We start from the raw sequence: 16,346 nt of genomic DNA on the forward strand, positions 1-16,346 counted from the left end.
ATTTACGTTTTTCTTACCACAGATTACTACTTACAAAAGGGAAGAAGTACATGGACAATGTTATCTGAGTGATCAGAGATAACACTACCATTAACAGAACAAAATGATATCACATATCCTCCTAATGTGATGCACTGGTAAAGGATACTACCTCAACATTCCTGGCAAAAATGCATATCCTGAATCTAATTACATGAAAAGAAAAAAAAAAGACATTCTAAAATAATTCTACAATTATCTTCCTCTTCAAAAAGGTCGAGACTTGGGCGCCTGGGTGGCTCATTGCATTAAAGCCTCTGCCTTCAGCTCAGGTCATGATCCCAGAGTCCTGGGATCGAGCCCCGCATTGGGTTCTCTGCTCGGCGGGGAGCCTGCTTCCCCCTCTCTGTCTGCCTGACTCCCTGCCTACTTGTGATCTCTGTCAAATATATAAATAATTTTTTTTTTTTTTTAAAAAGTCAAGATTATAAGGGCAAGGCTAAGGAATTATTCCAGATAAAGGAGACTAAAGTAATGTGACAACACAATGAGAGATTCTGGATTAGATTCTGGATCGGGGGAAAACTTCTACAAAGGACATTATTTGGCCAGTTGACAAAAACCTGCATATAAACTATACTATTATAAAAATGTTAAATTTTTTAAAAATGTTAAATTTTCTGAAATTGATCACTATATTGTGATTATGTAAGATATCTTTGTTCTTAAGAGATACCTACTGAAATACTTAGAGCTAAAGTATTACTGTCTATAAATTATTCCCAAACAGTTCTGCAAAAAATTAAAAGTAAATAAATAACATTAAATAATATATAAAAGGATAAGCCAAATGTGGCAAAATGTTAATGACTGGTGAGTTTAAGTGAAGGACTTGTAAGTGTTCATGGTACTATGTTTGAAACTCTCCTGCAGGTTAGAAATTTCTCAAAATAAAATGAAAGACAAATGGTATATAGAAAAGGTATTCCTCTCTAGTGCCTGACAAGTAGTCATCTACCCTTGTTCCAGCAACTCCAATCACACGAACTCACTACACCTTGAAATGCAACCCAAGCCATTATTACAATACATAGGACCTAAAGATCAACTCCTGGCACTCCATCAAATGGGCCAACCTTGCTCTGTTCTGCCACAGATAAGATTACAATGTAACAGTTCTTCAGATACTGGAGTGTGATTTTGTTAGGACATTTCCTGTTTCTAATGCATTACCCCACCTTGTGGTTTCTATTCTACCTATAGTCTTAGAGGGCTATTAGATGCACTCCCTGAACTCTGACCCACTTAAGGTGCTATGCACAAATTATATCTAGCTAAGGTGATTTCATCAGAGTGGAATCAATCAAGTTTCTACTTCCATTTCCCAGGCTAGCACCTTATTAGCTGACAAATCATAATGTCTGTAAGTCAACTAAACCCTTGTCCTTTGTGGATTTGGGTTTTAGGGAGTCAGTAGAACATGTCTTTATGATCAGCCTCACTATATGTCAACTTGTCAAGCTAAATTAACATTCCACTCTGTCAGGAGAACCTCAGTTTCAGGTTGTCATCCTGTCACAATTAAAACAACAGGACAAGGGCACCAGGCTGGCTCAGTCAGCAGAGCATGCAATTCTTCTCAGGATGGTGAGTTTGAGCCCCATGTTGAGCACAGATATTACTTTAAAAAACAATAAAATGACAGAATTGGTCAGGAACAGGACCTCATCCCCCCACTTAGATCACAATATAGTAAAGGACAGAGATCACATCTAATATGTGCAATCTCCCAAAAATCATAGAATACAGAGCCTTACAGAAGATGTTTTATGTTGATATGCTTATTCATTTTAAATAAAAGGGTTTTTTTTTTTTTAAGATTTTACTTATTTATTTGACAGACAGAGATCACAAGTAGGCAGAGGCAGGCAGAGAGAGAGGAAGGGAAGCAGGCTCCCCACTGAGCAGAGAGCCCGATGCGGGGCTCAATCCCAGGACCCTGGGATCATGACCTGAGCTGAAGGCAGAAGCTTTAACCCAATGAGCCACCCAGGCACCCCAAAAGGGTTTTATTTTAAAGCCAAGAGTGAGTTAAGAAAGTGACCTGAGGATGTCTGACAAGCAGACATCATTTTAACAGGAAAACAAGAGAATATTTTAGTTTTCAAGTACAACTGGAAAGAAGTAAAAAGATACGGGTTTTTACATATTTAAAAATATTAATAATTAAGAAATAAATGCCCTTTAGATACAAAATTATCTTACCTTTCTCTGAATTGCAAAGCAAAGAAACATAGGCTATGTCTTTTCTATTATAAAGTAGAAAGTAAGAGATCTTCTCTTCTCTAGCACAGAAATACTACCAAAATTAATTACAGCAAAGCTGTGGCCATTCAGAGGATAGCCTAACCTATGAGAGTTTCCCAGTGTAAGCATCAAAATAAGCTTGTTTAATTCTACCTTAGAGAAACTGCTCTGAGTTACTGCAGACTTATATTTTTTTTAACACAATATTTGATGTTTCTAAAAATGACACTGATCCATCAAGAAATTACTACGGGCTGCTGTACGTCAGTGCAGGCGTCAAGATAACGGAGCCGGCCAGAATGGTCTTCCCCAACATCAAACAGCTTCCAACAGTTGTATCTCTCACATCTTCTCTGTCCTGCACTCCATTATGATGCTTCTGCAGCCCACCAGCCAAACTGCTCATTTCTCGCATTTTCTACTTTTAATTTTGTTGAAGCTTTGATCATACAACATTATGGCAAGTTTTAAAAATCTGTTTAAGTTTTAAGGCTGTGAGGAAACTCAAAATACTTTTGTGTCTAATCAAGGACTCCACATTATCTTTAGGGTATAAGCCGAGGTAGTCTGTTTTGGCATCCCAGAAGCTATTTCTGGACCTTGCCTATCATTAAAGTAAGTGTTGTTTATGTTAAGATCAGTAATATTTACCTTCAAGCATGTTTCTGATTTCTTTGTCATAAGTGACTTCTTTTGCTGTCTGTCCACTCCCATTAACAACAGTAGCATCTGCATTATATTCTAAAAGCAGCATTACCAACTCCTAAAAAAAGAGAAACTGTTTTTAGCTATTATTAAACTAGGACTTTATAACTCTTTTCCAAATTACTAATTACTATCAAGCTTCTATAATAGAAACAAGTACCATAGGAATGTGTGATCTAAAGTACATCAGTTATATATACAGTAGGTGACTACAGTAACCAACTACAGTAAGCTCAGTATAGCCCACCCTCGCACAACACAGGTTTGAGCAGTGCAGGTCCACTTATATGCTCATTTTCTAAGTAAAAACATTACTGTAAATGTATTTTCTCCTATGATTTTCTTAGTAACACTGTCTTCTCTCTAGCTTCCTTTGTTGTAAAGACAGAGTGTATAATACATGTAATATACAAAACGCATGTTAATTATTTATGTTATCAGTAAACAGTAGGCTAGTAGTAGTTAAGTTTTGGGGGAGCCAAAGTTCCATGTAAATTTTCAACTGTGTGGGGCTCAGTGACCCTCACCCGTATTGTTCAGGGTTGACTGTACTATAATTCAACTAACTATAATAACTGATGATTGCCTAAATAATTGCCAACCTACAGTTAACACAAACAACTTCTATAACTGATTTCTTAAGTAAATCATCTATTTTACCAAATCGATTCATGTGGTTAAAATAAAGGTATAAGTTATTATAATGATTAAAATTAACAGGAGATAATATATTCGTTTAATGTTATTCCTATGATGACTGTTGGAAAAAGAATAATTTCCCCAACAGACCTAGATTTTTTCTTAAATCTGATTTGAGATCTAGAACATCATCTTCTGATGTGATATAGACTGACAGGATATACCACCTAAAGAATGGTTAAAGATTAGTTTGTAATGAAGCAAACGATCTCATCAAGTAGATATTCAACAAAGAAACTGTATCATTCCTATTTACTCTAAGCAGTTAAATGCTTTTAGAAATCTCAAGCTAATTGGTAATGTATGCAAGTCCAGTATCACTGGCATGCAGGTCATTGGGCGCCTGGGTGGCTCAGTGGGTTAAGCCACTGCCTTCGGCTCAGGTCATGATCTCAGGGTCCTGGGATCGAGTCCCGCGTCGGGCTCTCTGCTCAGCAGGGATCCTGCTTCCTCCTCTCTCTCTCTGCCTGCCTCTCTGCCTACTTGTAATCTCTCTCTGTCAAATAAATAAATAAAATCTTTAAAAAAAAAATAAAGCTTTCTTTCTCTATAAAATTAATCTACTTCAGAAGAGCCTGGGTAGCTCAGTTGGTTAAGCGTCCAACTCCTGATTTCAGCTCAGGTCATGATCTCAGGGTTGTGAGGTCAAGTCTTGCATCAGGCTCTGTACTGGGCATGGAGCCTGCTTGGGATTTTCTCTCTCTCTCTCTCCCCTTCTTCATATCCTCTGCCCCTCCCATTCCCTCCCGCTCTAAAAAACAATTAATCTACTTTTAACAAATTCTACATGAAAATTTTATTTCTTGTAAAGCAATCTCTTAATGCAGGCTTCAGATTTCAAAGTCATAAAAAAGAAATACTTTCTATATATTATGCTCATTGAACTCTAAGGATTTAGGAGAAGTTCAAGAAAACTAATTCAATGAGTTGTAATTTTAATACAGCTCTAAGGAAAATACCAGAATATTTTTGGGGGGGTTGGGAGTGGGGAGGGGGCCTCCACTATGTTGATACACTGTATTAGAGAAAGCAGGGAGAAGTGTTAAAAAAACTTCCAATATAGCTATCAAAAATATGCATTGCATGTACGGTAAATTTACAACAAAGGAGCCATGAACATACAATGGCTAAAGGACAGTCTCTTCAAATGGTTCTGGGAAAACTGGACAGCTGACAGTCACATGAAAAAGAATGAGATTGGACCACCATATGACACCATGCACAAAAATTAACTCTAAATGGATTAAAGTTTTGAACCTAAGACCCAGAAGCCTTAAAACTCCTAGAAGCCAGTCATCTCCCTAACATGTGTCATGGTGATGATTTTTTAGATTTGACCCCAAAAGCAAAAAATTAAAAACAAAAAGTAAAAAACAAAACTGAAATGCTTCAACCCAGCAAAAGGAACTATCAACAAAACAAAAAGGCAACCTACTTAAAGGAAAAAAAAATTTGCAAATTGTGTAGCCAATAAGGAGTTAATATCCAAAATATTGGGGACCCTGGGTGGCTCAGTCAGCTAACCATCTGCCTTTGGCTCGGGTCATGATCCCAGAGTCCTGGGATCGAGTTCTACCTTGGGCTCCCTGTTCAGCAGGGAGTCTGCTTCTCTCTCTCCCTCTGCCTCCCCCCTCAACGCCCCCCCACTCCTGCTTACATGCACGCATGCACTCTTTCAAATAAATAAAATTCTTTTTAAAAAAATCCAAAATACACAAAGAACTCCTACCAAGAACTCAATAGGAGAAAAACAATCCAATTAAAAGATAAGCAGGAAGGGGTGCCTGGGTGGCTCAGTCAGTTGGGCATCCAACTCTTGGTTTCAGCTCAGGTTATGATTTCAGGGTTGTGGGACTGAGCCCTGCTTCAGGTTCGAAGCTCAGCATAAGTTTGCATAAGATTCTCTCCCTCTGCCCCTCCCCTGACTTGAGCTGGCACTCTAAAATAGAGATCTTTTTAAAAAAATTAAAAAAAAAAAAAAAGATGAGCAGAGACTCTAAATAGACATTTTCCTAAAGAAGACATTCAGATGAACAACATAAACAAAAAGATGTTTAACATCACTAATCATCAGTGAATGTAAATCAGAACCACAATGAGGTATCACCTCACACCTCTGAGAATGACAATTACCAAAATAACAAGCGTTGGTGAGGATGTGGGAAAAAAGGAAATTTGTGTATACTGCTGGTGGGAATGTGAATGGGTAAAGCTATAGAAAACAGCATGGACGTTCTTCAAATAATTAAAAATAGAACTACCATATGATCAGGCAATTGCACTTCTGAGTACTTATCTGTAGAAAACAAAATACTAACCCAAAAAGGTATCAGCACACCTACATTCACTGAAGCATTATTTATAAAAGCCAAGATATGGAAACAACCTAAATGTCCATCAGTGGATGAATGGATAAAGAAACTGAGGTATATATATACAATAGAATATTATTCAGCCATATAAAGGTGGGGGGGATATTGCTATTTGCAGCAACATGGATGGACCACAAGAGCATTATGCTAAGTAAGTCACAGTGAAAGACAAATACTATATGGTTTTACTTATAAGAATCTAAAAAAGAAAAACCAAACTCAAAGATAGAAAGACTGATGGTTGCCCAATGCAGGGGGTAAGGGATGGGAGAAATGAGTGGAGGTGATGAGAAGGTACAAACTTCCAGCTATGAAGTAAGTAAGTCATGGGGATATAATGTACAGCATAGTGACGGTAGTTAATACCATACTGCATATGTGAAAGTTGCTAAAAGATCTTAAAAGTTCTTAAAGAAAAAAATTTAACTGTATGATAACATGTTAACTATACTTACTGTGATCATTTTGCAATATATATGGATATTGAGTACTTCTGCTGTACACCTGAAACTAATATTACAAATTATACCTGTTTTAAATATTACAAATTATACCTGTTTTAGCCGACATAGGACTCAAATTCACAACCCCAAGATTAAGAGTCACAATGCTCCATCAACTAAATCAGCTAGGTGCCCCAATTCTACCTCAATTTAAAAAAAAAAAAAAAAAGTTCTATTTTCTTTTTAAAAACTAGTGACTTAAAAGGTTAAGTTTTGGGGCACCTGGGTGGCTCAGTGGGTTAAGCCGCTGCCTTCGGCTCAGGTCATGATCTCAGGGTCCTGGGATCAAGTCCCGCATCGGGCTCTCTGCTCAGCGGGGAGCCTGCTTCCCTCTCACTCTCTGCCTGCCTCTCTGCCTACTTGTGATCTCTCTCTGTCAAATAAATAAATAAAATCTTTAAAAAAAAAAAAAAGGTTAAGTTTTAATCATCAAATATTCATACATGTGGAAACACAATTTCCCAAACTTAGGCAAATAAAAAAATAGTCCCCCAAATCCAAATTTTTAAAGAAGATTTTATTCATTTATTTGACAGATAGCACAAGTAGGCAGAGCAGCAGATAAAGGGAGTGGGAGAAGCAGGTTCTGAGCAGGGAACCTGATGTGGGGCTCCATCCAAGGGCCCCAAGATCATAACCCTAAGCCAAAGACAGCCATTTTACCCGACTGAGCCACCCAGGTGCATCCAAAATCCAAATTTTTACTGAAAAATATCAATAGAAGTACATCTGAAAAATGATGCATGATTTCCTAAAATCATAATAAACTTAAAGCAAATTTAAGGCTAGATTTGATTTTTTTTATTTTTAATTCTTTTTAAAGATTTTTCTTTATTTATTCAACAGACAGAGATCACAAGTAGGCAGAGAAACAGGCAGGGGGGCGGGAAGCAGGCTCCCCGCTGTGCAGAGAGCCCGATGCGGGGCTTGATCCCAGGACCCTGAGATCATGACCTGAGCCAAAGGCAGAGGCTTAACCCACTGAGCCACGCAGGTGCCCCTAGATTTGATGTTTTAAAAACAATTATTTCTAAACAAATTAAAGACATAATACCCAATATTTAATTAACATTTACTATGTACCACAGTTCCAAAAGTTTTACTTTTATTAACTCATTTAAATTTTCACAAAGATCCTAAATGGTAGGTACTATTATAACACCTCTTTTTAAAGACAGAAAATCTGAGGCACAGAGGTAAATAAGTGCTATATACATACACTTATATAAAAAACATCATGAAAAAGGTACAAAAACACACCACAAATTCAACAAAATTCACCCTACAATGAAGTCCACAAGTTAGCAAGTCCTACTCATGCTTGCTGAACCTCTACAATTCTTAGACATGAATTGATAGCCAATTACAATCCGAGATTTGAGATCTGATCGGCACAGAGGACAAAGATCAAGACAGAAGGAAAAAAACTTGAGACAAAAACAAAGAAAACCTTAAAAAGAACTATAAGATCCTCGGAAAAATATATTGCCTTGTTAAGCAAGAAATGAAGGCTTCAAAAAGGAACATTCATAGAAAAATAAAGGACTCTTAAAAATTAACAGCAAATTAAATATTCAATAGAAACACTAGAAGGAGGATTTGAAGAGATCTTTCCAAAAATGGGGAGGTCAAGTTCAAATACCTAAGAGGGAACATAGGTGAAAAAAAGATAAAAGAATTAGAGAATCAATCACGAAGGTCTTTTAACTGGTCACCTGGAATTCCAAAAAGTAAAACTGAATAGAAATGCAGAGCCTCATGCAGATTTTTTTTTTTTAAGAAGCAATTCACAAAGTAAAGTCTTAAAGATTTTTTTTTTTTGGCCTTTTAAAAAAGATTTGAGAGAGAGAGAGCATGAGCACATGAGCACAAGTGGGGGTGCAGAGAGGGAGAGAATCTCAAGCAGACTCCATGGCTGAGCTGCACTGAGCAGGGCTCAATCCCACCACCAGGAGATCATGACCTGAGCCAAAACCAAGAGTCAGATGCTCAACTACCTGATCCACCCAGGTGCCCCTTAAAGATTGTTAAGATGTGCTAAACATTAACTGCTACATATGAGTAGCAGTTAATCAACGTAACTGAACACTTAGGTACCCCAGTCTCTGAAGTTGCCACAAGAAAAGCCTGTTTCATAAATTAACTGGGACTTGCACATTCCATGTGGATTTAGAAAGCTGGAAAGGCTATCACACCCTTATAATTAAAAAAAAAAAAAAAGTTAAAAACAGATAATCTATAAAATGATTACTTTGACTGAACCCACAAAACTGAGATGGCATAGCAACCAACTACAGGCATACCACATTACCACATTTTACTGGGCTTTGCAGATCTTTTTTTTTTTTTTTTTTTTTTTTTTTTTTTAATACAAATTGAAGGTTCATGGCAATCCTGCATCCAACAAGTCCATCAGAACCATTTTTCCAAATAGCATTAGCTTATATTTATGTTACATTTTACTTATTCTCACCTTATTTCAAACATTTTCATTATTTTTTTTAAAGATTTTATTTATTTATTTGACAGAGAGAGATTACAAGTAGGCAGAGAGGCAGGCAGAGAGAGAGAGAGGAGAAAGCAGGCTCCCTGCCGAGCAGAGAGCCCGATGCGGGACTCGATCCCAGGACCCTGAGATCATGACCTGAGCCGAAGGCAGCGGCTTAACCCACTGAGCCACCCAGGCGCCCACATTTTCATTATTTTTTTATTTGCTATAATGATCTGTGATCAGTTTGGGGGCAGCATGAACCATGCCCACAGAAGACAGCAAACTTCTCAATAAATGTTGTGTGTGCTCTGACTGCTCCAGTGACCAGCCATTCCCCATCTTTCTCTCCAGGGGCCTCCCTAATCCCAGAGACACAATACTGTATTTATGCCAATTAGTAACTCTACAACGACCTCCAAATGTTCATTCAAGCGAGAGGAAGAGTCACACTTCTCTCACTTTAAATCAAAAGTTAGAAATGATTAAATTTAGTGAGGAAGGCAGGTCCACAGCTGAGACAGGCTATGCTCTTGGGCCAAACTCTCTCAAAGTTGTGAGAACAAGGGAAGTTCCTGAAAGAAATTAAAAGTGTTACTCCAATGAACACACAATGATAAGAAAGTAAAAGCCTTATTGCTGGGATGGAGAAAGTTTGACTGATCTGGATGGAAGACCAAACCAACGCCTTGATTCCCTTAAACCAAAGCCTAATCCAAACTCCCTTCAGTTCTGGGAAGGCTGAGACAGGTGAGGAGGCTGCAGGAGAGAAGTCTGAAGCTGGTGGATGGTGAATGGTGAGGTTTAAGACAAGAAGCCACCTCCACGGCATCACAGTGCAAGGTGAAGCAGCACGTGCTGATAGAGAAGCTGCAAGTGACCCAAAAGCTCCAGCTAAGATTAATGAGGGTGGTTACACTGAACAACGGATTTCTAATCTAGACGAAATGGTCTTATTTTGGAAGAAGATGCTATCTAGACTTTCACAGCTAGAAAGAGAAGTTAATGCCCGGCTTCAAAGCTTCAAAGGACAGGCTGCCTCTCGTGTTAGGGACTACTGCAGCTGGGGACTTTAAGTGAAGCCAATGTTCATTGACCATTCTAACAATCATAGGGCCCTGAAGAATTGTGCTAAATCTGCTCTACCTGTGCTCTACAAATGGAACACCAAAGCCTAGATGACACCAGGTTTGTTTACAAGCAGTTGACTAAATATTTTAAACCCACGGTTGAGATCCACGGCTCAGGGAAAAAAAAAAAAAAGATTCCTTTCAAAATATTACTGCTCATTGACAAGGCACCTGGTTGCCCAAGAGGTTTGATGACGATGTACAATGAAATTGAGGTTGCTTTCATGCCTGCTAATACAACATCCATTCAGCCCAGGGATCAAGGAAGAATTTCAACTTTCAAGTCTTGGGACTTAAAAATACATCTCACAAGGCCATAGCTGCTACAGTGATTCCTTTGGTGGATGTGAGCAGAGTTAAGTTGAAAACCTGGAAAGGATTCACCATTCTGATGCCACTAAGAACATCTGTGATTCAGAAGAAGAAGCCACAATACTAACAACTGTAATTTAAGTTTGGAAGAAGTTCATTCCAACCCTCATGGGTGACTCTGAGGGGCTCCAGACTTACGTGGAGGAAGTCACTATGGATGTGCTGGAAACAGCAAGAGAAGCAGCATTAGAAGTGGAGCCTGAAGATGTGGGTGCAAGACTGCAAGTTCATGGTAGAATATTCAGAGATGAAGAGTTGCCTCTTATGGAAGAGCAAAGAGTGATTTCTTGAGATGGAACCTACTCCTGGGGAAGATGCTGTAAAGATTGTTGAAATAAGAACAAAAGGTTTAGAATAGCCCATAAACTTAGTTGATGATAGTTGATGATGGCAGCCTTTGAGAAGACTGGCTCTAATTTTGAAAGAAATTCTACTGTGGGTAAAACATAACCAAACAGCATCACATCCTACAGAGAAATGGTTCGTGAAAGGAAGACTTCATCTGTGTGGGAAAATTCATTCTGTTGTATTTTAAGAAACTGCCACAGCCATCCCAACCTTCAGCAACCACCATCAGCATGGACATAAGAACCACCACCAGCAAAAAGATTATGACTCACTAAAAGACCAGGTGATAGTTAGCATTTTTTAGCAATAAAGTATTTTTAATTAAAGTATATACATTGTTTTGTTAGATATAATGCTATTGCACACTTAATTGACTACAGTGTAAATGTAAATTTTATATGCACTAGGATACCAAAAAATTCATGTGACTTAACTTTTTTGTGATACTTGCTTTATTGAAGTTGCCTGGAAACAAGCCCCCAGTATCTTTGAGATATGCCTCCAGTAAAATCTAAGGAAACTGCCCCAAAATAAGCACTGGCTCACCTATGGTAGGTATAGCAAGAAGACAGGGACTGCCAAACAAGCAGATAACAGAATTCAGCTGAAATTTTTAATAAATTGCTACAGGTGGAAACACTGGCGTGAGAACATAGAACCTCTGCGAAGCACACATGTAAGGGAAACTCACACCCTCCTGTAGACTCCTCCTAGTGCTTTAAAAACAAAAAACAAACAAACAAAAACGTGGAAAGTAAGATGGAGGTTCACACAGGTGACCGGAGAAAGCCTTAACCTCAGTGGTACAGGTCCAGAGTAAGGCACCTGCCACTGCTGCAGAAAAGGCATAAAACCCCAAGCAAGCCTTTCTGCCTTATGTTAATAAGAATAACACTGCTGTGAGAAGGGCAGCAAATCTTTCATCCAGAGGGCACAGTGAAGATCCTTTCAACCAAGGAGAGGGACAGGAAAGAATCAAGGATCCATGCCAATGAAGGTCTACTGTTACAGGAGAAGCAGGATCACTGATGAAACACTATCTAAGAAACCCCCGTCCCTTAAGCAGGCTGGACCAGGACAATGCAACTCACTCTGTCCCCTCCTCCTACCCCAAGACTAGCAAGTGCTGAGAACAAGCAAGAGTAGTCCATTAATGGGGAAGAAGCAACAGCATGTAGAGAAACACTCTCTGAGGCACAGGGCATACTAGGAAGGCCAAAAGCTTAGGGTGAACATCAAAAGGAACATCAAAAACAAAAATAAACAAAAAACCTTCAGAAAAATCAGCCTGCAACTTACGCAAAGGCAATACTGAATTTCAAAATAGAAATTTGAAGCCAGTGGTGCATTGAAGGTAACCATGGCAACAACAAAACCCAAGCTTAGATCTACTCTAGACTGAATCAACCTCCCACACTAATAGGTGGGCCCATTTCTAGACCCAATACTATTTACCTCTGTCTCTATTAGCTTATACACACTCTTTAACATTCCATAAAAAAAAAATCAGACACACACATACACACACACACAAACAGAATGATCCGCTATCAGGAGACAAAGTGATCAACAGAATGACACAAATGACCAAGACGTTGAAATGATCAAATGAGAAACTTAAAATAACTATGATTATTACATCAAAAGGTCTAGTGGAAAAGGTGGACTACATACACAAAGGAAAATACTAGAAATAAAAATCACAGTAACAGAAATAAGGAATGCCTTCAATTGTATCAGTGGACATCAGGGCACTGGTCAGGAAAGATCAATAAACTTGAAGACCGTATTTGGCTAATCTCTATTGACCTAAGAGGAAAAAGTGAAGAGAGGGAGAGCAATGGGACAGAAAAAAGAAGAAACAGAACTGAGCACCCAGTAGCTGTGGAATGATGTCAGCCTAACAAATGTGTATGAAGCTACTAAAGAATTTGTATGATGCAGTAGCTTTTCAATCCAGCAAAAACGAGAAAAAAAAACTACACACACACACACACACATATATATTAAAATGACAAAAGTAGTATCTGCTACCATGTGCCCATGTAATTTGCCCTCAGGAATGCCATGTTGTTAGCCATTTCCAGAACTCTCTACAGGCCAGTCCTTCTGACCGTGTCCCTCTAAACTCACTGCTCAGCACTCTAATTGCATCCACCTGGCTTCTGATGTTTAGGTGCCACCTCCAGGCCTCTAATGTTTCCTGCTCCTACGACATATGTTCCCAGCATATCCCACTGCCATTAGTGAACCAGGTCTGCAATGTCATTTCCTAATAGCAGCTGTAGACTTGAGGATAATACTCAGTAAGGTTCTCGGTCCCTGAAGCAAATAGCACATTATATGTTAATTAAAAAAAAAAGGGGGTTCTCGGTGATGCTGGGTGCCTTTTCTACCAGTCACTTCTTTCCACTTTGGTAAATGATGTATCCTCTAGGCCCTGCCAGGCACAAAATCATCCAGTATGATCTTATCTACTATGTCCAATCTAGCAAGCTGTTCATTTAAAACCTTCTACTCTCTGCAATGGCATTTCTGGCATTTTGACATTTATAGGGGGCCACTGTTTTGTCTATCCTGCTAGGAACCATCTAAGTGAAAACTCAATTCATACCATCAAAAAAGTCAGTGATGAATGGTCCAAAGCTGAAGACAGTTGTTGAAAAAGTCATGACACCTGGTCCAGTTTTTGCACCTGAATCAATTTTAGACTGAAAACTTTAATAGGAGAGACCAGATTCTGGAAGGAAAGATTTTGCAACACCAAACCAAATGTACATAGCCATGAATTCCCTAGACTATTTCCAAAAGGACAAATGACAATTTACTCAAGTAACTACACTGGGAAAAGGTGAGTATCCAAACATTTCAGGAATTGTTAAGTATAAGGTTCAAGTTGACACTGATGCCAAGAGACCTAAAGTGTCATCTGGCTCCTCACTTAGAAAGGGGGCATATATGAGAGCCAGATAATGAAACCCTGGCCCAGGTCTGGCTCACAGTGCATGCACTGGGTCCACAATCACATCCAGTAGTCACCCACCACCCACCCCCAGTCCATGAATACATAATTGGAATAGACACACTTAGCCGTTGGCAAAATTTCATGTGGCTTCCTTGGTCTACAGGGTAAGGGCCAAATGGAAGGGCCAAAACTGCCCTCCCCCATCCCTGGCCAAGAAAAAAATCAAAACTAATATCCCATATGGGTTGGAATGGCAGAAATCAGTGTCATCTTTTAAAACCTCAAAATGCAGGGATGCCTGGGTGGCTCAGTTAGTTAAAATATCTGAATCCTGATCTCAGCTCAGGCCTTAATCTCAGGGTCATGAGCTCAAGCCCTACACTGGGCTCCTCACTGGCCATGGAGTCTACTTTAAAAACAAACAGATAACCTCAGAGTGTAGAGCTGATGGTCCCTATCATATTTCCATTTAATTCACCGGTCTAACACTGCAAAAACCAGACAGAATGTGGAAGATGACAATGGACTTTCAGAAATTCAAACAGCCCTTATGATCACCACTCTGCAAAACAAGCTATGTTTGCTAGGGCAAGTTAATATTACCTAAGGACATGGAACACATCAACTAATCTGATGTGTTGAGGAATTCTTTCCAATTAGGAAAAAAGATCAAAACTAGTTTGTATTCTCGTGGACAAAGTGTACATTTACAGTATACTACATTACAGTATAGTACAGTACAGTACAGTGCCATTTGGCCATCCTGCAGACCATCACACTGGTCTACTTTACCAATGACATCATGTTAATAGACCAGATGAGTAAGCAGAGACTAGAATGTTGAAAGCCTTGGTAAGACGTAATGCTTCAGGGAGTAGAAAATAAATCTTAGGAAGAATTCAGGTTAAAAAAAAAAAAGTTACCATGTTAGTAACTTTTTAAAGGTTCAGTGATCTGGATTATGCCAGGACATTGTCTCCAAAGTAAAGAACAAATTATTCCATCTTGCACTTCCAGAAACAGAGAGGGAAGCACAATTCCTGACCAGCTTCTTCAGGTTCTGGAGCAGCATAATCCACACCTAAGGATATTGCTCTGATCCATAAGCCAGGAGATGAGAAAGGGTGTCTGAACACTCAGCTTCCTATCAAAGGAGAGGCAAGAAGAGTTACCCTTTTAGCAGAGGTGACTAAACTTGATCAGAAGAAAGTAAGACTACACACAAGGGAGACATGGAGGAGCATATCTGGCATGCAAATGGTATACTTAGGTGTCTCTTAGTATTCCCTCATCCAATTTGACAATAAATTAACAAGTGTGAAAACCCCAAGCTTAGAAAGAGCATGGCCTTCTCAGATCTCCAGTGATGAGGGCCTGAGTCACAGCCCTGGATAAGCCATGAAGACAGGATGTGCTAGCCAAGAGGAGGGTGTAAACAGAATGAACAGTAGAGGAGGGGAGATGAGGATTCATTGGTGGCCCAAAGGTCAACTACAGCAACAGGGGTTATAGTCTGTCCTACTATCCTTCCTCCTCTAAGTTTGTCCTAGAGGGAGAGGTGCACTGGAACTTGAAGGGGCTGCACCCAGAAGCCCATGAAGAAGCAAATGTGAACAAAATAAAGGGTGGGCTGTGGTTGAAGCTGTGCTGCACAGTCCAGCCCCACCCTGAGGAATAAAGGACTTAGTACCCTAGATGCCGGGAGTGCCCAGGAGGCAGCCACTACCTTTAGTCACTCCAGGGATCGCCTCAGCTGACAAGGGCTGCCTCACACAAGCTCACATCCCTTCCCAGGGCAGCCTGTACCTGCTGACTGACCATCACTGGGGTTGAGCTCTCTCACTTCAAACTGGGACAGCTCTGAAGGTCACCTCTCTGGCAGAGCTCCCCCCAGCTGGCTCAGGAATCTCCTCAAGAGTGCACCATAACTCAACTTCAGCCTCTACCCCCTCCTACTAGCCTCCTGCCTTCCCACAAGTGTGATCCCACAGCACTGCAACTAACCTGTTGCACACTCATCTCCAGCCCAGTTGGCTTCCTGGGAAGCCTGAATTGTAAGAAATGGCAATGTTTCTGCCTATATTTCAGGGTAGTCATTTTCTATTAAATGAAACAACACATGTCAGGTCATTTTTGGAGTGCCTGATACAGAGTAGGCATTTAATACATCAGCATGAGAGACGGTAGTTTAAGGAACAAGATAGATAAGCTTACATAAACCTCAGGATTATATGTATCTTCTATATGCCAGGTGATAAATACACAATTTCTGAGGCACACAACATAGGAAGCATTCATTTTAAGTATATTCTCAGTTCTGCTAGAAAACAGTAAGGCAAAACAAAGGTCAGTACCACAATCCAATTATTTACTGTACTGATCGTATCCCTATTTTATAATGATCATAAAAGACGTAAAAACTTAAAAAAACAAATGCTAAGTAGATCTTAAAATTCTGGTATGTTAATTTTTATTAAC

At 39.4% G+C, this 16,346-nt stretch overlaps 1 protein-coding gene across 1 annotated transcript in view; it reads right to left on the reverse strand.

Annotated features, from left to right (window-relative positions):
• Positions 1 to 16,346, reverse strand: part of OSBPL1A (oxysterol binding protein like 1A) — a 225,060-nt gene that overhangs the window by 176,202 nt on the left and 32,512 nt on the right. Inside the window, exon 5 of the mRNA XM_059409375.1 lies at positions 2,938 to 3,049. Within this exon, the coding sequence (XP_059265358.1) occupies positions 2,938 to 3,049 (112 nt within the window). The remainder of the gene's footprint in view (positions 1 to 2,937; positions 3,050 to 16,346) is intronic.

The sequence above is a fragment of the Mustela nigripes genome, chromosome 8 (assembly GCF_022355385.1).
Source record: "Mustela nigripes isolate SB6536 chromosome 8, MUSNIG.SB6536, whole genome shotgun sequence".
Taxonomy (NCBI): domain Eukaryota; kingdom Metazoa; phylum Chordata; class Mammalia; order Carnivora; family Mustelidae; genus Mustela; species Mustela nigripes.